At 42.9% G+C, this 23,037-nt stretch overlaps 1 protein-coding gene across 1 annotated transcript; it reads left to right on the plus strand.

Moving 5' to 3' along the window:
- Nucleotides 1-19,938: 19,938 nt before the first annotated feature.
- T265_08593 (hypothetical protein) lies at nucleotides 19,939-21,600 on the plus strand (the record flags this gene model as incomplete). The annotated part of the gene is made up of 1 exon (XM_009174445.1): nucleotides 19,939-21,600. The coding sequence occupies one exon, from the start codon at nucleotides 19,939-19,941 to the stop codon at nucleotides 21,598-21,600; it is 1,662 nt and encodes a 553-aa protein (XP_009172709.1).
- Between the last annotated feature and the right edge of the window lie 1,437 nt (nucleotides 21,601-23,037).

Consider the following 23,037-nt stretch of genomic DNA (forward strand, 5'->3'; position numbering starts at 1 on the left):
TGGCCTCCGTACAGTCTGTCCGTAAGTGACAAATCTCATCCATGACTGGTACTCGTGGTGGTTGATCAGCTGGCAGTTGGTCAGGTCATCGAGCTTGGCTACTGGCTTGTATATAATTCTCCACCACTTGAGGGTGTATTTGAAAACCCGTTACTAGCCTCGACAAACCGATCGACCACCAACTTATCGACGGACAAGGTCATCCATACGCATATTTGATTATTCAGTATGACTGGGCTACGTTATTTATAGACGGACTTGCGTCACTATCGCTGTTTTGCTCCCCATTGTTTTTCGTTTTCCCAAACAGGTAGGTTACATGAAAAAAGTTTTCGCGTATAGCAATTCCCAGGAGGATTCAAATGCCTGTGCATTTAGAGCCACGCACTTCTGTTTCCCTTAGATAATAAGCGCGTTTTCCCATTCAGTCTGCCCACTTGTCCAACTCGCACCTTTGAAAGATACGCAAGCCTGAAGGAAACTAGTCACAACGTTGCTTAAAACCTTCGACAACCAATGACCGATTTCACCTTTCTTGGAGTCGTCAGGTAGGCACAGTCCGCGACTTTCCGTCAGCCTGAACACAACTAATAAAAACCAGGTCAGATAGCAACAGGACGGTGTACGGTCGAAACCTTGTGTGATAGATCGTGCAATGGGCAGGTTTAGTGTTTTTGGCCAGGTTTGGCCGACTTTTAAGGCCTTGGAGTAACACACGGGCTGAAGGCTCCTCCTGAATATCGTGTACTTTCCCGTGGTCACTGTAGGTGGGTTAGCGGAAGGTAGCTACATGAGGTTTTGGGCTGGGTTTCCTACCTTGTATCTAAATCTTCACAGGTGGTGCTCCCTCTTGGACTGAAAATTGAACACCGACACTTGTCAACCGGGAAAGTCAAAACGTAGGACCACCATCCCTCAAACGCATCCCCATCCTCACATGACATTTTTGATTGGCTCTTCGACTGACGACTTCTTAGATGATGTCGCATGTGGGCAAACAAAAAGAAAAAAAATACCTCTTGGGACCAAAAACAGAAAAATACCTCAAGTGTTTAAACCATCATTTGTGTCCAGAGGCGTGGAAATCAAGATACTGGAACTCTTCGAATAAACCACATAACCATTCCATTCTATTTTTGCTCCTCTGTATGTAAAGACAGGTATGATGCCCAGTTAAGGTTTTCGAGCTAAAGACACTACGCAGTGAGGATATCCTTTCAAAATTCAGGCACCGGAGAGTGCATAGAGTCGGCCGACAGCTGCAGTCAAAAAGTCTACTGTGAGCTACCGGCGAAAGGAAGAAGACCCCCGTTGTGGAGTTAGTTACTAGAAAAACACCGACTGAACAATCACGGATTATTGGACAGGGAAGCAAAACTCTCATGTGCATCTTATTTATAAAAACTGAGTATCCGCCTTCCTGAACTTTCCTGAATACTCATTGACTATCACTCAAATGTAAACGGATGCTACAAAGCGATTCCACTAATTCCGTAATAAATCTCACTTCTCAGTGGACGCAAGGCGGATTTATGAGGAAACCACATGTTACTCGCATGCCTTATCAGTAGTATCCGCCATTTATATTAAGGTAGACGAATCACAGAATGACGCATCAATACCCACGTAGCAACTGGACACCAACTTTCAACCAACCACTTAAGAAATTATGTTTGGAAACCCGATACTATGAGCGGATTTCAAAGAGAAGGATCGGTGACGTACAACTCAATGAGAACGAAAATCTAATGCCAATAAACCTTGGTCGTTCAGAAGCGACGCCGGTCTCATTGGGATGAAGGCATTTTGTTATCGAACAGTCAAGCCCAAACAAATACACGACGAAACTACTGAATTAGTACTCAACATCGAATACCAAGTAGTGCAACAAGACAAAAACTGTTGGAATGAAGATGATTGTACATCAGAATAAAAGTGAACTTGGAGACGTCTGAGAAATGAAGGGATATGGAAGGATGTTAGAGAAGAAATAATTCAACACGGCATTCAGTAGCGGTCCGTCCTCCCTTGGGTGTTCAACTCTTGGACTGGACGCTGTAGTGAAAACACTTTTACCTGCCCCTTTCAAGAAAGCTGTTGAAACGTACTGAGTTACTCAATCTCCAACTCTCATTGGACCACCAACAAGGTATGCTTTGAGTTGGTTCACACCGGATTGTGGCTTTCTGTGGTCCATTTACGCCCACTGTAGTGTATTGTGTGATGTTGAATGTTGATATACGATTATTGAAAAATAACGACTTTTTTCAAAACAAAAAATGCTCAGCTGTAGCACCCTTTCGGTGCTTAACTGCCATGCGAGCAGAGGAAAGCACGAGGGCTGGAATATTGCCAGCTTACCCAAGTCTAAACAGTTGAAGTTGAGAAGCAGAGGTCGGGTTCGAACCATGGATCTTTCGATCAGGAAACTCGCGCTCAAACCGCTGAGCCATTTCACCCCGTCCTCCCAAAGGCCAGCTACCTAGGAGATCACGAAATTACGTCTTCCCAATACTAGAAGATCAAGCGTCTAGTTTGGAAACGCCTGAAAATATTGCGGGACTAGTGTTCCCAGACTAGTTTGGGTCATCCGACCAGAGCGGATTTTGTTTATCACAACCCCCTCTCCAATCTATTAGATAAATACGAAAGATTTGTTGCTTCCAGTTCATTGTTTCGTGCCTAGTAGTGAGTCACCACGTGACTGAGTTACGAAAACGCTCGATTGTCATGTTTTGAGAGTCTGGCCCGCGACGTCATTGGTTGCTATATATGTATACATTCACGAAAGAGATGTTAAAAAGCATCAACGTTCACTTTCTCCTAAACTTTGTAGAATGGACTGTCGCGATTCAGATGGAATAGAATGATGGGTCACACCCATTACGACACATGCAGCCATGTTATGTCAATTCCGTTACAATGGGGCTGAAATTCACCAGCACCAATAATCTTGTTGCTTTGTGCATCTGCTCAAAGCACTTCGCCTGGTGTGCTACGGCAAACACGAATAAATTTCTCAGTTAGCTTTTTTGCCATCGTCTCGTTTTTAGTCGTCACATCTGTCGTTTTGGACAGCAAATTCGATCGAGTTGGAGCTCAGCTGACATGGTATTGGGTGGACTGTTACGTCAACCTTTTTTGGGCGCTTGTCGAATGAAATTCCGCTGGGATAGAGAACAGAGGTTGATCACTGGAATGCACGCTGCTTGAACGAACTAAAGCGTGTGTGGTGATTAACAGCCCCAAAGCAGTTTCTAATGAACGCAACGAACACACACAATGTAAGCCTGATATAATGTCACAAAGAGAACAATCCAAGAAAATCACGACTCAGTTCACAAGAGGAAATTCCGCAAATGCGTAGTCCGTTGAACCGCCACACCGAGAAGAGCAGGCCCTACTTTCCTGCTATTCCAAACTTCCGGTAGTCGCAATACTGATTCATTGACGTGAATGGGCAAGTCGTGTTTGATGCTAAATTATTTTCTCATGTCGGAAATCGATGCCAGTCAATGTTATTCGATAGCCAGTCACTCAACAAAAAGGGCAAAGACCCGTTCAGCCCAAAAGCAGGGGCTTGTCGAGGTATTCCAATATAATAAGCTTTGTACAATAAGGCGATCAATATTGATCGGGAGAAAAACGATGATACTGATCAGGAAAAATAGCAGCGGACATGTGCTACACGTGAGTGCGTGATTGACTGACTGAACGAACGAGTGAATGGACCAACAAATGGCTTAGATATTTGGACTATATATGCGCTACAGTCAGATTCCCTAATCAGACTTCTCTCTAGATTAATAGATCTCATACTGTCGTGTGATTTGCATGCAATCTCGCCTTACATTCCGTCATTATGTGTCTGGCATTCCCAGACAGGCTATCGGGTGGGTAAACTGGAAGTAGCTTGGTCCAACGTTCCAAGCAGCCTTTATGTGAATATACAACACCGACTATCTGACTGACCCTTGCATCCACGTATTTGCGTCATCTGACGGATAGAACAGACATTCGATTGATAATTTACGCATTCAAAGTTACTCAGCAACCAGTGCTACTTTCCCCGAGCGCTCTTTTATGTTCCAACAACCCCGCTCGAACTCGAGGCTTCACCTTGAGGCTTTGGAAATTCAACCGACAAGATAAAACATTTGGGCAGATCAGATGCTCTTAACTCTCCATACAATGATACGTAGGAATAACATGAACAAGTACGAAAGACCTCGCTGAATGTTCAGTATACGGTTGCCATGTTTTATGAGCCTCTCGTGAGGCACAGTTTTATGAAGACTTACGTTGATTTCAACTGCTACTGATCACTCTCAGGGAAACTTTTGGTCTTCTCTTGCTGGAATACTGCTGCTAAGCCTTATAGGGTAACTGAGTGTCAAAATTACAGCGAAACTGTTATCCAAATAGGAGAGGCCAAACATTATAAAATAAAACTTGACATGAGACCCGTGTGAACATATGACTGTAGTCTGGCGTTACCGTGTGTTACCATACCATCCTACGTAAGCCGGCCTCAGGTGAAGGACCTCGAGACAAGGCGTGAGAGACGATGTGAAACGTGGCAAAACAAAGCAGAAAGATGAGCATTCCGACTGAGTCCCTAATGAGGACAACGAGGATGGTGATATTAAACTGCTGGTGTACAAGGATGAAATTTAGGCTACTTATTAGTCTACTGTTTGTTCGCAAGTGAAGAAATATCAGTGGTATTCGAAAAAGTTTGGTGACAATCGGTAGATTTATTGCTGGGCAACGTTTCGCTTTTGACACAAAAGCTTCGTCAGGCCAAGTGACTAGGTTCCGAGGTTGGTGGAGATTTAAGGCGTAAGGAGAACCAATCAGCTAAGTCCAGCTAAATCTCTGTTGGGTGTCGGCCGAGGGATTTTAGTGTGTTGTATTGTGCGGTGGCCGAGCTATTTGGTTACGCTGCACTGCGCCTGCCAGACTACGCGATAGGGAGAAGACAGAGAACTGGGGGCACGGCTGTATGGCCAGGACAAAACATACAGAACGTCTGCGTAAATATATATAGGATGACTAATTGGCCGAATATGCTCGTTCACTTGTTCGCTCCGTACAGCCAATGGTGGTGTTCCGGTCGTGAACATTCTCAGGCCCACTACGCTGGTCGTGTGTTGCTAAGCCGTTTGGTGAGAGCCGCCAACTCACCTACTTTCCGGAAGTGTCGAAGCCATGGTGACCTTGGGGATGCGTCACTCTCTGCACATGCGTTTTTTCTTCTGTCTGGGCGTGCCCTGACAGTGCTGGTCCGTTTCACGCAGAGCTGTGCGTTCAACGGACTCGAGAGTAAGTTGACATTTCTTGTTTATGTGTTTATGTTTATGTTTACGTTGTGTGTTCATGTTGTTTATGTTTATGTTTATGTTTATGTTGTGTTTTCTCACCTCCAAAAGTCTTAGATTGTGGTTAACGGTTCTGTTGGTTCACTAATTGACTTGTCTTGTGATTGGTTGGTGATCCGATGTGACCACACACGTCGTTCTGCAGTACTGTCTAACTGAAATGGGGCATAACACAAGGGTAGGAAAATATGTTTCCTAAATGCATTTTGAACACTTCGTGGCATTCTAAGGTTGGCCGTAATCCCAATTCTTCATCCCCGGAAACGTGAACTGCAATAGTCACCAGCCTGGCACTAATTCCTCGACGAGATTCACCACAACAAGCGAGAGTGACCGTTCGTCCACCTGTCTTGAAGCAGTCGTGATAAAACGATTAAGGTCAAGGTTTTGTTCTTCCAAATGAGATATTGCATCTACTCCGGTCCACGTAACTTGGTGACATATTACGTGACTTCCCCCCAGATTTAGAATTTTAAGTACTCAGTAGCGACTGGTACAATCGTTTCCCAGTTGTTTATGTATTCGAAATGCGTTCGAAATATCACCCACAAGTTTTCGCACTCTTGTGTACTTATCAGGTTGGTATGCAGACAGGTGAGTAGGACAAACTGTCACCTTTAATCGCTGTTTACCTTTCGACTTGGGTATGAATCTCCCTAAACAGCTGCTGAATTCTCAAGAACTCGGACGTATGTGCTGCACCGGGCCGCCTCATGTTTCATTTGATACGACATTCAAAACATCGCGATACATGTACAGACGTAACACACTAATCATAAGGTTGCTGAAAACTCTTCGGCAGCTCACGGCCGGTTTCGCCATCCTTCGTTTTCAGCAGATACGCGTAGCCCCCGAGTTTCCACCAACATTGAAAATATCACAAGCCAGAGATTTAGTTGGTGAGTCTCCCGTCAAAACCAAATTGATAGGCAAATGAGTGTATTTCCCTAATTTCGTGCAATTTCAGTTCAAGTAGAACAGAAAGTTGACAGAAACTCGTGAACTGCGCCCACCTGATAAGCCCCAACAACGTCTGTCGAATAATTTTTAGCAATCATAGCAGTAGTGTGTCTATGAAAGCACTCACATTCTGGCAATCTTCAGTATGTGGTTCAGATTAGGAAACCTATCGTCAAGACTACGGGTCTGTCCGAATGGTGCACTTTTGTTAGCGTGAGTTCTATCTTGGTGCATACTTTGCTTGGGAATCTCAGTGCACCGTTTCGGACCTATTCTGCTCAGACGAATCCTGGGAACCTGAGTAATGCGACAAAAGGGTAAAACCATGACCAAGGAATGTTCCATCCGCAGTAAGTCACAGATAACGAAACTGATTGCCGTCTTTGGGAACTTCTTCTCACTGAATGTGATACACAACCAATGATTTAAATTTCGTTAACCAGAGTAGTAGACATACAGCCACTGCCACAGGTGACAAAATATATTATTACGCCGTCCTCTGGCTATCACAAACCCCATATATTCAACCAACAACACCACACTTAAAAAAAAGTTAGTTCTAATCTGATGCGTACATCCCAATGTTAAGCTAGTTGGCAGGATGAGGTAAGGCGATGAGCATCTAAAACATCCGTTTCACCGTGTTAGACACTCAGTCAAATCTCAGAGAGTAAGTTGACATTTCTTGTTTATGTGTTTATGTTTATGTTTACGTTGTGTGTTCATGTTGTTTATGTTTATGTTTATGTTTATGTTGTGTTTTCTCACCTCCAAAAGTCTTAGATTGTGGTTAACGGTTCTGTTGGTTCACTAATTGACTTGTCTTGTGATTGGTTGGTGATCCGATGTGACCACACACGTCGTTCTGCAGTACTGTCTAACTGAAATGGGGCATAACACAAGGGTAGGAAAATATGTTTCCTAAATGCATTTTGAACACTTCGTGGCATTCTAAGGTTGGCCGTAATCCCAATTCTTCATCCCCGGAAACGTGAACTGCAATAGTCACCAGCCTGGCACTAATTCCTCGACGAGATTCACCACAACAAGCGAGAGTGACCGTTCGTCCACCTGTCTTGAAGCAGTCGTGATAAAACGATTAAGGTCAAGGTTTTGTTCTTCCAAATGAGATATTGCATCTACTCCGGTCCACGTAACTTGGTGACATATTACGTGACTTCCCCCCAGATTTAGAATTTTAAGTACTCAGTAGCGACTGGTACAATCGTTTCCCAGTTGTTTATGTATTCGAAATGCGTTCGAAATATCACCCACAAGTTTTCGCACTCTTGTGTACTTATCAGGTTGGTATGCAGACAGGTGAGTAGGACAAACTGTCACCTTTAATCCCTGTTTACCTTTCGACTTGGGTATGAATCTCCCTAAACAGCTGCTGAATTCTCAAGAACTCGGACGTATGTGCTGCACCGGGCCGCCTCATGTTTCATTTGATACGACATTCAAAACATCGCGATACATGTACAGACGTAACACACTAATCATAAGGTTGCTGAAAACTCTTCGGCAGCTCACGGCCGGTTTCGCCATCCTTCGTTTTCAGCAGATACGCGTAGCCCCCGAGTTTCCACCAACATTGAAAATATCACAAGCCAGAGATTTAGTTGGTGAGTCTCCCGTCAAAACCAAATTGATAGGCAAATGAGTGTATTTCCCTAATTTCGTGCAATTTCAGTTCAAGTAGAACAGAAAGTTGACAGAAACTCGTGAACTGCGCCCACCTGATAAGCCCCAACAACGTCTGTCGAATAATTTTTAGCAATCATAGCAGTAGTGTGTCTATGAAAGCACTCACATTCTGGCAATCTTCAGTATGTGGTTCAGATTAGGAAACCTATCGTCAAGACTACGGGTCTGTCCGAATGGTGCACTTTTGTTAGCGTGAGTTCTATCTTGGTGCATACTTTGCTTGGGAATCTCAGTGCACCGTTTCGGACCTATTCTGCTCAGACGAATCCTGGGAACCTGAGTAATGCGACAAAAGGGTCATGACCTGACCAAGGAATGTTCCATCCGCAGTAAGTCACAGATAACGAAACTGATTGCCGTCTTTGGGAACTTCTTCTCACTGAATACACAACCAATGATTGCCGTCTTTGGGAACTTCTTCTCACTGAATGTGATACACAACCAATGATTTAAATTTCGTTAACCAGAGTAGTAGACATACAGCCACTGCCACAGGTGACAAAATATATTATTACGCCGTCCTCTGGCTATCACAAACCCCATATATTCAACCAACAACACCACACTTAAAAAAAAGTTAGTTCTAATCTGATGCGTACATCCCAATGTTAAGCTAGTTGGCAGGATGAGGTAAGGCGATGAGCATCTAAAACATCCGTTTCACCGTGTTAGACACTCAGTCAAATCTCAGAGAAAAGTTGTGTTACCAGCAAATTTGTAGGAGAAAATTCCTGTATCTAAATTCTTTCAATCTGATGAACCACCGAAATGCTGGTCCATAATGTGCATCCTAGTTGCTGTTAAATTGTTATGGATCATGAGGTCCACACTGAAAGCCACCAGCTATGGAGTCAGTCGGCAAGCAGGGAGCATGCATGTACTAAAGAAGCCGTCGTTTATCTTGGTCACACGATTCTGCGAGCTTGGGACTTTGCGGGGGTTTGTCGTACGCACTTTCAACACACTTTTCGGAACGAACACCAGAAATTGCCTCCTTCTTCCCTTACGTAACTATGAAAGCAGGAGATTCTGGTCGTCAAACTATTACTAACGTTTGCCACCTACCCATGTAGGGAAGAAGGCCTTTCGCTGCGGAGTTGTTTATTCGGCCACAAAATATTGGACAGCAAAGTAAACATCTCATATGGTCATTGTTTTAAAAAGTGAACATCCTCGCGCGTCCTCTCCAACTTTCGCCGATATTCAGTGACTGTCACGCAACTGTAAACGAACACTGCAAGTTTCGTAATAAACAACACCTTCCATTGGACAGGAGTTACGAGAAAACCATATACTACTCGCATGCCTCATCAGTGGTACCCACCGTGACAACCAGAAATCAGTGCATTTACACCTTGAACGAGCGCGTTTTGAAACTTGATAAATGCAGCACTTTGACGTAGTATGCGAAAAACGGTTGCTAACAGAGCGTTTTCCGCACTATTTTTGGTCAACGAGTTTCCACAACCTCTAATTAGATGCAAAAAATAACTTGCTGTTACCATACCTGAATTCACACTGCGTTGACAACGTTCACGCTGTCAAAAACCTCCGTTAAATTCCCTCAATTTCAGGTGGATGAATATACCAGTGGAAGTCATGAGAACAATGAAATTAGCGAACAAAGCCTCCTGGCTAATACAATATAAATCTACATGGTAACGGAATTCACAACTGGCACGGTCCAGATTAAAATCGGTCGCAGATGCGATTGGAATCCGACTGATGGATCCACAACTCTGCGTCCAAGAGACACTTGTGCGACCTCTGGACTTGAACTGGCCCGCGAAAAATCCGGTTCCACAAGTCTGTCTGACATTGACGTCACTTATCTGATTCCGGGACACATTCACCTACCCCTCATTCAAATCAGCCCTTCCTTTGATTTCTATTTTCCTAAACTTTAATCCCCACGGATTTTAATCCTCTCATCTCGCAAGACTCATTTCGCCCGACAAGTAGAATTCCATCACCCGAAACGTTACACGCTCCAACGCGTTGCCGGTTATTTTGGATTGTTTGTCGGCTGATTTAGACAGACTGATTCGAAATGGACATGTTTTAATCGAAAGACACATTCGGCTTTTGTCAGCACCCGGTCGCATTCCGTTTAACTTCCACACAGACGCCTGCGCTGAACGACATATGAATGCTTGGAAAAATCCTCCCTGAACAAAACTGGACGACGAAATCGCCCACCCGTTTTGTTCAAATGTAATCAACTCATCCCCAAACACCCTTTGGACAACACTGGTCTGTAATTAGGCACAAGAACATTTGAATATCAAAGCTCTGTTTTCACGAAAGTTTGGTAACAATCAGTAGATTCATTGCTCGACATTTCCCCTTTGACACAAAAGCTTCGTCAGGCCAATTGACTAGGTTGCGAGGTTGGTCGAGATTTAATGCTTTGTTGTTCCATAAATCAGAAGTGCTTATTAGAAGCGAAATTCTAAGCCTAATATATGCCAATCGTTAGGCATCTTCGCTTATTTTGCTTTTTTTTCAAGCGTTATTCTTCGCTCCTCCACTCTCTGTCTGTCCCATCTGATTGAGTGTACGTCGTTGGACTCCGGGTGAAACAGTTTAGTCTGAAAACCCGCCAGCATTCCCGAGGGGATGACGTCTTGTCTTGGCTTCTCATGTCACGTCATGTACACTTGGATTCATGATAAATGCATGCTTACAAACAGCTTAGACGACTAGCGGAAATCGAGGGAAAATGATTATGCCAAGTGCCCCGCCTGTTGTGGATGAATGAACAGACAGTTTCCTCCTAATGAATAGGCCAATTTAACAACCGATCGTTTGTTGAGGAACACCTTCAAAATACAGCCAGCATCTGCTAAATCTACTCTACGCGGTGAGCAGGAATTAGGGCGTGAACTTAACCGCGCACAGTCTGCTCATTGCCTACGACTTGTTTCGTGTTCACATCACTTTCGTTTGAACAGTTTTCCACTGTCCTGATGAAATAATTCTTGTGAGTCCACACCAAAGGGCGAAAGCATTGGACTCGAGCTTTGCTCTCATCGGAGCTCATCAGCAGTGCATATCCTTGGCTGTGTCGGGTGGGGTTTGAAGTTTTGTCTTTCAACATGACAAGCGAGTTTGTAACCAATATTGAACTACCTCAACTGTCACGAGTGAAAATGTACAACTATCAGGGAACAATGTACTAGTTACCATATCAACAATTAAATGGCCGGAAGTGGTGTACTTTGGGAATTCAAGCAAAGGTTGAGGCAGAAGTACGTGACGGTGGTGAACGTCTTGCTACACCGACAGGCCACTTGTTGGTTTTTGTTTGGGTGCATATTGATCTGTTCGCCGAGCTTGACAAAGCCTTTCTCACCTGCATGGGTTCATACAAATTTCAAATAATATCTGTTATCTCCTGAAGTGACTAGTCAATTAGGGGAAAGCTTTCTCGTGAGTTCACTGGTCTGCTTGTGATTTATGCTGCGACATAGTATGTCCACTTTAAATTCTACTGGCTCATTATTCGAAATAGTCCAGATAGATTTGATCGCTCTTCTGGCTAGCACGTTGGCGATTTGTGTTGCACTGTGGTTTACTTTCCTGTGACTTTGTAGATAATCCCGATATACTCGATTTTTAGTAGTTTCCTCCTGAAATCTTGGTTGGTTTGCTCCTATTTCGAATTGCATTTTTGTCTTATTTTCCTGGATTTGATTCTTTAGCTGACGTTTCTTTTTCTCCTTTTTCATGAAATTCTTACGTCTGACAGGTTAATGTGATACCTCCGTTTTTGTCTTTTGATCCATTGGTTATGCGTATATTCCAATTACAGCACCGACAGTAATAAGTTTACTGCCTACTGGGAACAATTGTACGATTCATCCATCAGGGAGTATGTGCACTCGATCTTCTCTTCTGGTTAGCGAACAATTTTATGGATAAGATGAACCAGAATCAAGTTCCCATGAGTGTCCTGGTCTGTGTGATGAAGGATAGTGTGTTTTCGAGATTGCTATGGACTAGGGGACGTCTATCGTGGCGTTCAAAGGTCACTTAACATTCAGCAATCCCTTTGAAGGAATCGGAAAGTTCCTGCCGCACGAGTACTTCTCAAAACATAAATCCTTCCATAACCCTTCAAGAATAGCATTTTCCCTTTCGGATATGAAAGTCCTCATGATTATCATCCAATATCGCATTGAATATCACCAACTCGAAATAGTATTTTGGAAGTTGGTGCTCCTCATCTGGGAACACCTTAGCAAAACTACCGAAATTCAGCCCAGCAAAGCTAATAACTCTGAGTGGTTAAGTTCTGGTGATCCTATACATACCTGGTTGCCAAGTGAACAGAATCAAAGAGACAAGCACGTCACGGTTGGTTTGCCACCGCAACTGCAACTTCCGTCCTTACTGTTGTTGTTGCTTGGACAACAGGGTTCAGCTATCCGCATGAGTACTACTCAAAGGTAGACTGTCTAGCTTTTGCCGCAGTGGTTCATTGAATGGTTGAATTCAGACTTCATCCTGTTAGCCAAATTTATCAATACCGAGCAACAACGTATAACGGTTTCATCGTACTCAGTGCATTTCTCACGAACTTTTAGGAAGATTTGTGTTCATGACCTTATGCAAACAGCATATTATACGGCTGTTATTGGCTGCTTGTAAGACAAACGTTAGGTCCCGGAAGAAAAAAACTTTCCTCCTAACTTGGGTAAGGAGTGATTATAACCTGTGGCACACGTAACGTGTACATATGCTATAGGCGTATCATTATTTGGTTATCGGTTTGGTGAACGTATTTGACCTTGTGCCGGTCCTTACCCAGGTCCTATAAGACATGCGTTCCAAAAGATTTGGTTGGTTCATTGACGACTGGAAGGTAGGAAGTCTGACCTGAGTATCAACTGAGGATTGTCGAAAAAGGATACTCTTTTCCGGGTGTTTTGGCCTTATCTCAGCAGTACTGTGTAAATATTCACGAGAACTGCCAACCCTTTTGCAAGCTTTCCTACAAATAACTAAATTCCGGTCGAATTTTCCGGAAATCATGTCAGCCACTGTTGCGTTAAATTATTTTCTTGTCCTCTAGTTACCGACACAGAAGTTATACTGAATAGCCCTGGTAAACAACTAAGTTTGTTGGCCCTTGTGAACCGAAATCCATTACACAAGAGTTAGATCTTCATGAGTGTAGACAGTTCTGAAACACGCAATATTATCTCTGGGATTTTTTACCTCATTGGTTTGTCACTTCCAAACTTCAATGGCCTTTTTGCTAGACCCAGTCCGCTCGATATCCACAAGGAGGGAATGGCACTGGGTACAACATGATCACATAGACTAACCCTAATGTTGGTATCTCGTCGTCAGGTAAGCACATGTGTACGAGTTTAAATAGGGGTGAATGATGAAATAAAAATCATTGATTGGTTAATAAATTAAAGAACGAAAAATCACGGAGGAGTGTTTTTCAGCGAAACACAAGTGGACCTTATGAGGCAGTCTAGAGGGTCGATCGATTATTGTCACATGATCAAGATAGGTTCAGAGCTTGCAGGAGTCCCTGTAAACAGTATGGTACCGGATTTTTCAATCGTATTGTGACCGCTTTAGCTTTAGTCAAGCAAACCCGGTTGTGGGTACTGATAATCTAATAGGTAACGGGTAGCTGACATGAAACGACTCTTTGGGATTGATTTTGTGACCGGTGTCAATTAGGCGTGATGTGATCGAGCTTCCGGCCAGACCATTGAGTCCAGATATGTGTCGGTGACAGAAATGCTCACATTCTCCCCCAACAAGTTTCTTATCTCGTACAGAATTTTGTAGTGCCCACTAATATGGCTTTTGTTTGAACAATTGTTCTCCTGTCCTGGCGCAATTCCGGAAGCACTGGACTCGAGCTTTCTCTTATGGGGGATCATCAGCAGTGCATATCCAATGGTCATGCCGGGCTGAGGCAAGGGTGTTACCGATACTCCACCAACGCACGCATGTGCGGAGTTCAAACCACGGCCGTTGAATATGCACTGATGATGAGCTCTAACAAGCGCAAAACTCAAGTCCAGTGCTTTCCCTTTGGTGCGGACTCACAAGAATAATTTCACCCGAACGAGAGGATGAGAGCACATTCCACAGAATCCCGCAACCACCAACAGTCGAAATTTTATTTTGTCTCTACTTTTTTCTATGAGTAGAAAGTGGTCAGTGGTTCATCTGTGTCTGGAACGGAAGTCATCATCACCTGCACGAGTTTGGTGCTATGAGTATGACTGAGTCAAACGTTGATGCCTCATCGTTCAGTCTTTTTTGTTAGTCGTTGTTATCATGTGTATTTAGTCGGTTGTACATGGTTGATATGGTTTGGTGAAAAAAGTTCCGCCAGGATAAGGTTGTTTGGGTGGCACTAATCACATAAACCAACTTTTTACTAGTCGCTTATGCGAGGTCTTCTAGATGTTAGCGAAGTAAAGTAAAGTAAAGTAAAGTTTGTACTGTGACAAAATCGTGCCAGTTAGTGAGGATTCTTCTTGGAGGTGGCGTCAGTGTATACTAAAACCAATCTAGATTGCAGGGTTTTCAAAATCCTGACGAAATGTGTGTGAGCTTTGAACGGGACTGGGCACCAGACGTTTATTTTCGGCACAAAACGATGCAGTGTCATCAATGGGCTGGAGTACTACGTACTCCGTTGACTGAGACCAAGCAAAAAAATCTGGCATACTGCTCATTCTCCAACAACACTCTCTGAAACACTTTATCAAAGCCACTTATTTAGCTCAAGCCATAGCCACATTTTATTTTTTCTAGTTTTCACGTATTTGTCTGAAGTTATCCACGTTAACACATGGCATCCTCTCTCGGCATCACGTCACGTAGTCTGTCGTTTGCATCGTCCTTGCACAAACCATTGCTACCGGTTGAACTGTTTTGGTCACGTTCAGCATAAGAACACCACAACGATGTTTTGCCATTTTCTTCTCATGAAGACTGCCATTTGTCCCGTTTACTTCGCATCTACGACAGGGCCTAGATGCCTAAATGCTTGAGGGCATGTCGATTACGCGGTACCATAGTTGTCTAGGCCAGCATAGATTTCTTTGACGTTTTGTTACCAGAATTTCCCAACAAATCTCTAAATCCTGTAAGCCAGTTGGCTTAATCACAGACAGAATACTTATTCCCCTCAAAGCCTCCAAGTAGTTCTGTTCTAGGGCCGATCGCAGTTGTTCGCATGACTCAGTGGTATTGTTCAAATGAAAGAAGGAATGTCTAGGTGTAACACACTACTCATAAGCCTACTGAAACCACTCCGACGGCCCGCGTCCGGTGCTACTCTTCCTGGGGCTTATCAAATAGTCACAGTCCCTAAGGTTCCGTCAAAATTATGTTCTACTTGGACCTTGGTTCAAAATTCACACTTAGTTTTTCTTGCTACAGTCCAATAGCTTTTGTCCCCATCAATAATGGTTCTCTAGACTAAAAAAAATGTTCTCTTGTAGCTTTTTTACTAGCAAATTCTTTTGTTTACTCAACTAGGAAGGGCATGATGGTGAGTTTCGTCTGTGAATTTCAAAGGGGTGGTAATCTGAAAATAATCGACTCTTCTGTGGGTGCATTTTAGTCACGCGTGTACACTTGTGTTCCATTTCTAAAAAGAACCTCAAAGTTGTTGTTGAATCGTCTGGTTCTCAATGCATCGGCGACAGAGAGTCCGGAGGCTGGCTAGACGTACACTAAGCAGACTTCCGGTTTCCTCTGTCGGACACGTTTTACATGAAACACCACGCCCATTGTAGTTGGTCAGGATGTAACCTACAGTCGGTTTCGCTCATATCAGTGATGGCGCCTCGCTGAGCACAGCGAGGCGGCTTTTCTTTTACGTAATTGGTGTGCGGCGTCCCGTCATACGTTTGAATTAAGTTGGGAACTTGTTAGAAGGAAACAGTTCACTTTACAGATCGTTCATACCCTGCCTCAAAAACTACATGTATCAGTAACCAATGCACCGGTACTGTGAACATGCTGTTTCCGACAGCACTTACTTTTCCGGTAGTCATTCCAGTCGAGATTATTGGTCTTTCTTGAGGGTGAATCTCCAAAAACATTTGTTCTCAGTACTACCTGATCTTTTCTCGTTTTACACCCCCCGTTCGCTCTGTGAATTTCCTACGTCCACTATTTCCCCACAATGAATACGTTTCCGTGTTCTTACACTCCAATGCATTCCAGATGTATATGTTTTTATTTCACAATTCTGCTGTTTCTGGATGGTTAGCGCCCGTAAACGTGTGAAATCTGACAGGACTTCTTCCGCAAGCTTCTCCCATAGATAACACATTTCAGGGATTTGAAAAATGCGAGAATGAGCCTTCAATGAGTTTGTAAGATGAAGTTATCTAAAACCCAGAACATCTTCATACCAACACTACCCTTCAGCTAGTGTTAAACGCATGGCAGCAAGACGCATCGAAGGATTGTGAGAAATGTTAAGAGAAATAGAACCAAGTTTGGTTTTCACGGGAGACTCAATTGAATCTCTCGTTGTGAGGTCCTCCAACTGAATGTGCTGCACACAGGCCGCCTCATGATTCAGTCAGCACGATATTCGAGATATCGCACTATATTTTCATAAAGGGAACTACTCATAAGGTTGATGAAAACTCTCCGACAGCCCATCATAAACGACATCATAAACAGACATCATAAACGAGAGATTCAATTGAGTCTCCGTGAAAATCAAATTGATTTGCAAATGAGTGTATTTCTAGAAAACAGTCCAATTTGGATTCAGGTAGATCATAAGGTTGACGGAAACTCGGGAACTGCGCCTACCTGATGAGCCTCAAGGAGAGCGAAACCGGTCGTGGGCTGTCGAAGAGTTTTCAGTAACCTTATGAGTAGTTTCCTTTATGAAAAAAGCAATAGAATCATTTTGGCCTTTAACAAATCTGCCTCTCAAGTATTGTGGTTTTTCAATAGAGGTTTCATTCAGTTAGTGAAGTCAATCTGTTTTGAAAATTTGACAAGTACCCTGCAGCTGTTTCAACCTGGTTGTGTGGTGAGCATCTCACGAAGCCTAGGGAAATTTCGAACCCATGACCTTTCAGCTAGTAATTGACCACCTAACCGTTTGACCACGAGTGGCTGATAACCAGCGTGATTAGCTCTCATTTAGCACCACTCATCCTTCAGTAGAGGAAACCGAATTATGTGGTTTCGTATTGAATGTGTGGCAACTTCTCAGAAGGAAGTTTCATACATTCAGTGGAATTCTTCTTCATTTGAGCTGCTTAAGAATGCATAATGGGATTTGATGATATTCAACAGGGGAATAATTCTGTCAGTGAAGCTAATCTACGCTGAAAAGCCGAGGAGAACTGTAGAGCTGTTTGATCTTTGTTGGAGCTCATTAATATTGCGCATCTCAAGAATTGCAGTTTCACTGTCCAGCTATCCACCACAAACTATCTGGATCATTCGGTAGCACGTGCTATTGCGCCAGAGTAACAGAGGTGCTGTGACAAAATCTACCTCAAATTACAGATGATAGAACGTCAATGAGAGAACGGTTGACTGGTGCTCGTAGAAGCATGGTATAACCAGGCGCTTTTTTCTACCAACAAACGTATCATCGCACTCTGCCTCATCTTTGGAAATATGCAAAACCGCTTAGCGAACTACGCGTTGCTGTCGGTGCTCAAACTTCCAAACATTTAATCTTTTCGATGAAGCACTTTTTTCAGAAAAACTTTCGCTCCTTTCGCAAAGTGGACGTCAAGTAGGTTAATGTGGTAATCTGTCCAAAAACCTTGTTGCGTATATTATCTATTCATTTATGGATATCAGTGGAAGCGGTCGTTGGAGAGTACACAAAATAATAAAACTGGAATTTACCCCGGTGTGACCATAACTTCAGTTGTCCTGAAAAATTTCGTCAAAGGAACTGGGGTTGGGAAATCCCCATTTGCGTTTATTGCCACATGTGTCGAATTAGTGAGTGAAAACCGCTCTAACAGCTTCACAGAATCACTTCACGTAAGGATCAGTTAAGTTCGAATGTAAACCGCATTGCCGGCAAGCTGGGTTTTGCTTAGTCAGAACCATGCGCCCAATCGGTTGGCCGATCATCATTTAGGAAAATGGACCAATCAAATTGGCTATGGGTCGCAATTTCTATTGGTCGGTCGCTGAGCTATTTTATCGCGCCTTAAACAGACCATTCAGTTGAATGAGCACGTGGATCTTCGCAAATGAACCTATTGATTTGCAAATGAGTGTATTTCTAGAAAACAGTCCAATTTGGACTTAAGTAGATTATAAGGTTGACGGAAACTCGGGAACTGCGCCTACCTGATGAGCCTCAAGGAGAGCGAAACCGGTCGTGGGCTGTCGAAGAGTTTTCAGTAACCTTATGAGTAGTTTCCTTTATGAAAAAAGCAATAGAATCATTTTGCCCTTTAACAAATCTGCCTCTCAAGTATTGTGGTTTTTCAATAGAGGTTTCATTCAGTTAGTGAAGTCAATCTGTTTTGAAATTTGACAAGGAGTAGTTTCCTTTATGAAAAAAGCAATAGAATCATTTTGGCCTTTAACAAATCTGCCTCTCAAGTATTGTGGTTTTTCAATAGAGGTTTCATTCAGTTAGTGAAGTCAATCTGTTTTGAAAATTTGACAAGTACCCTGCAGCTGTTTCAACCTGGTTGTGTGGTGAGCATCTCACGAAGCCTAGGGAAATTTCGAACCCATGACCTTTCAGCTAGTAATTGACCACCTAACCGTTTGGCCACGAGTGGCTGATAACCAGCGTGATTAGCTCTCATTTAGCACCACTCATCCTTCAGTAGAGGAAACCGAATTATGTGGTTTCGTATTGAATGTGTGGCAACTTCTCAGAAGGAAGTTTCATACATTCAGTGGAATTCTTCTTCATTTGAGCTGCTTAAGAATGCATAATGGGATTTGATGATATTCAACAGGGGAATAATTCTGTCAGTGAAGCTAATCTACGCTGAAAAGCCGAGGAGAACTGTAGAGCTGTTTGATCTTTGTTGGAGCTCATTAATATTGCGCATCTCAAGAATTGCAGTTTCACTGTCCAGCTATCCACCACAAACTATCTGGATCATTCGGTAGCACGTGCTATTGCGCCAGAGTAACAGAGGTGCTGTGACAAAATCTACCTCAAATTACAGATGATAGAACGTCAATGAGAGAACGGTTGACTGGTGCTCGTAGAAGCATGGTATAACCAGGCGCTTTTTTCTACCAACAAACGTATCATCGCACTCTGCCTCATCTTTGGAAATATGCAAAACCGCTTAGCGAACTACGCGTTGCTGTCGGTGCTCAAACTTCCAAACATTTAATCTTTTCGATGAAGCACTTTTTTCAGAAAAACTTTCGCTCCTTTCGCAAAGTGGACGTCAAGTAGGTTAATGTGGTAATCTGTCCAAAAACCTTGTTGCGTATATTATCTATTCATTTATGGATATCAGTGGAAGCGGTCGTTGGAGAGTACACAAAATAATAAAACTGGAATTTACCCCGGTGTGACCATAACTTCAGTTGTCCTGAAAAATTTCGTCAAAGGAACTGGGGTTGGGAAATCCCCATTTGCGTTTATTGCCACATGTGTCGAATTAGTGAGTGAAAACCGCTCTAACAGCTTCACAGAATCACTTCACGTAAGGATCAGTTAAGTTCGAATGTAAACCGCATTGCCGGCAAGCTGGGTTTTGCTTAGTCAGAACCATGCGCCCAATCGGTTGGCCGATCATCATTTAGGAAAATGGACCAATCAAATTGGCTATGGGTCGCAATTTCTATTGGTCGGTCGCTGAGCTATTTTATCGCGCCTTAAACAGACCATTCAGTTGAATGAGCACGTGGATCTTCGCAAATGAACCTAACTGGCTTCGGGTGTGATGTGTTTGAGAAACAGTACATGACTATATCAGGTGCCATCGCCTCATCAGTCACGTTATCTCTATTGGGAATTTTGGGGACATGTGGAAACATCCTCGTAATTGTTGTCTATTGTGTACAGCCACGTTCAACCAACCGGTATATCGTTATAACATCTAATGCTGAAACGCATGCTCTTCCTAACCTTGTAAATCAACAATCATTTTCACCTTTGGACCCAATTAGAAAACGTCAGCGAAATTTCACACAAACCCGCCTGATACTTGTGCTGGCTGTGGTTGATCTACTGACATGTGTAATCGTACTTCCGTGGGATGTGATCAGACCAATTAAATTTATTTTGACTTCCAATCAGACTTCATGGCAAAGCTATGACCAGTGGTTTCTTACTCGAACTCTCATCAATTTCTCACTGGAAGCACCCCTCATGTTACTGCGCAATGTGGCTTTCGCTGGCGAGGGAAGTATTTTGGCTGCAATCGCGGTTGAAAGGTTCCTGGCTCTTGTACCCACTCCAAGAACACCATGTCAGAGAATTAAGAGATCCAGTAGCTCAGCGAGCAACGCAGACCAGGGGAAAATTTTCCGACCAGAAGAAAAAGATGAAGAGGAACAGATCTCTAAAAAGGGACCGAAAATGCGCAACGAGGTCCAACAGAAAAGTTCTTGGCATTCAAATTGTTGTTCACCCTTGTGCCTAGGAGCAAATTGTGTCACAGAGCGGTGCAATCAACAACTATACATCTGGGGTATAATAGTGACTGTATGTTTGTCTGTTTTAATACTGGAACTCATTATCTTCCTCCTACAAGCTCAACAAACTATGTGCAATTTGGCTGGATGGATGCGTGAAATTTCGGATCGAATCTATGTTTTATTGACACTCGTCTCGTGTATCTTCATTTGTTACTTATATCTCTCAGTCTTTCTTGTTGTGCATCAGACAGATTTGCGTAAACATCGATGGAAAAAACGAACTCATCACAATCTGGGCTCAACAGAAGTAGCCAGAACATCTACCGCGTTGAAAACAGCGTGTAAGGGAACATATGACAGTGAGGGGAGGGTATCTGGTCAACAGGGTACTCAATTCCCATCTGAGATATCACAGCGGTGCAAGAATGTGAGCTTTGCCACAACCGAGCAGTCTCACTTTGCAGATGGTGAAAGTCTTTTGGATGAATCGGCTATATCATTTGTGTCACCCGAATCTCAAATAAATTCGAATGCTTTGCCTTCGTTAACGAGTCGTGCAAAATCGGCGTCAAGCTTCCTGCGTAGCCGTCGGACCGGACTGATGTTGTTCACCTCGACGGTTGTCTTCTATGCCACTTTGTTCCCTGTCCTGTGGGTCCACTTCCGATGGTGGTCGGAGGACGAAAAATCGAGCCACAAAAGCGAAGGTTCTATTATAAACCGAGAGAGATATTCAAAAAGTGTCGTACATCACGAATTTTACTACGTAAATAACGCAGTCAATGTGTTCATTTACTCTCTGTTGAGTGGTCGATTTCGTGAACGTGTCAAACTTCTATTCCAAGGGATGTTACACTTTGAACAGGTCAGCCATCAGTCTAAAGATCGCCTTAGTCAATATTCAAAAGAAAACAACTCAAGAGACTCTCAAACTTCATAAACCCAAAATCTTGAAACGGAGCTTCTTCCACTTGGAAAAAGGGTTCCCAGTTTGGATGGAAGAAGAAAACAAGTGCCAAGAAACATGATGCATTCCAGGTAGTCAGTGATTTGGGGAATCATGAATTGTGTTTTGCAAAAAAATATCATTTTTTTCTCCAACCGTATGAGGAGGCTATTTCAAAATAGAAACAATTTGTTATGGTATTGTTGCTTCTGTTATTCACAAATTTGAAAAAATTGACAATCGAGGAATACCCAGTGCCTTCACGTAGTTACGTTTTGCTTTCGAAGTGAGACCCTCCTGTTACTATTTCTAACATTTTATGCTGACTATTAATGATTGAAGGGTTTTGGGTAGATTTATCAGAGGAACAAAGTAAGCACGCGATTCATACATATTCACGCAGTTTTCATCCATCTGCTGATTGACAGAAACAAAGGTATAAAAAACACCGTCGCCACAGTGTAATACAACCGTGGCGATTACTTTTAAAACTTCCTGTTTTTAAAAGAGGGGATTAGGAATGCTAGCCTATGATATTCATCTTGAGAAAATGTATACATACACTTTTATTGGCACAAAATATTTCATTGAAGGAGACACTCAACAGAAAATTTCTCCCCCGTTGGGTTTCAGGTTGGAAAATTTAAGAGATTAGGAATCTTTTTTTCAACACTACTCCATGTCGAAAAGACAGACGTCCGAGAAACAACTCACCTTACTACACCAGACTGGATTACACAAAGGAAATGACCCAGGTTTTTTTAAAATTTGGTTCTCATACAGTGATATGCACTCACCCTTCGTGTCTTGGAATAACTTTGTCAACAATTTAGCATCCCATTCCTCGCTAAATACCATTTTATCTAATGTTTCACAATTGGAATACCGGTTAAAGATAGTACAACCGAAGGATAGGACATAAGTCGGGTAGAAATGTTTAAAAAAAGGGTTGACCACGGCAACTGAAACGCCATATTTTATCAGCTCATTCCACCACGCTGTATTGTGATTTTAAAGTTCCCATGCTAATCACTGTTTTTTTTAATATTGTATCACAGCATATCTTTGTCGTGACTTATTGTTTTTAGTAGTTACATTAGGAGGATCGGTAGATTTCACTAACAAGTAGTTGATGTAGGCCGATACACAGAAATCACACAGAAATATGAGTGAATCAGAAACAAGTGCCAAGCGTCTGGAGCCGCTGGAAGAAGCGAACAAAAGTGCCATTTCTCTAGCACACCGTGAGAGCCATTTCCATCCATCCATCCAGGAAACGTTTTGTGATTAGCTTTACATAAGCCGCTGGAAGAAGCGAACGCAAGTGCGATTGCTCTAGCACACCGTGAGAGCCATTTTTATCCATCCATCCAGGAAACATTTTGTGATTAGTGCTTATTTGACAAAGGAATTACCGCATCTCAGTCTTAC

This window comes from Opisthorchis viverrini (assembly GCF_000715545.1).
Source record: "Opisthorchis viverrini unplaced genomic scaffold opera_v5_225, whole genome shotgun sequence".
Lineage (NCBI taxonomy): Eukaryota > Metazoa > Platyhelminthes > Trematoda > Opisthorchiida > Opisthorchiidae > Opisthorchis > Opisthorchis viverrini.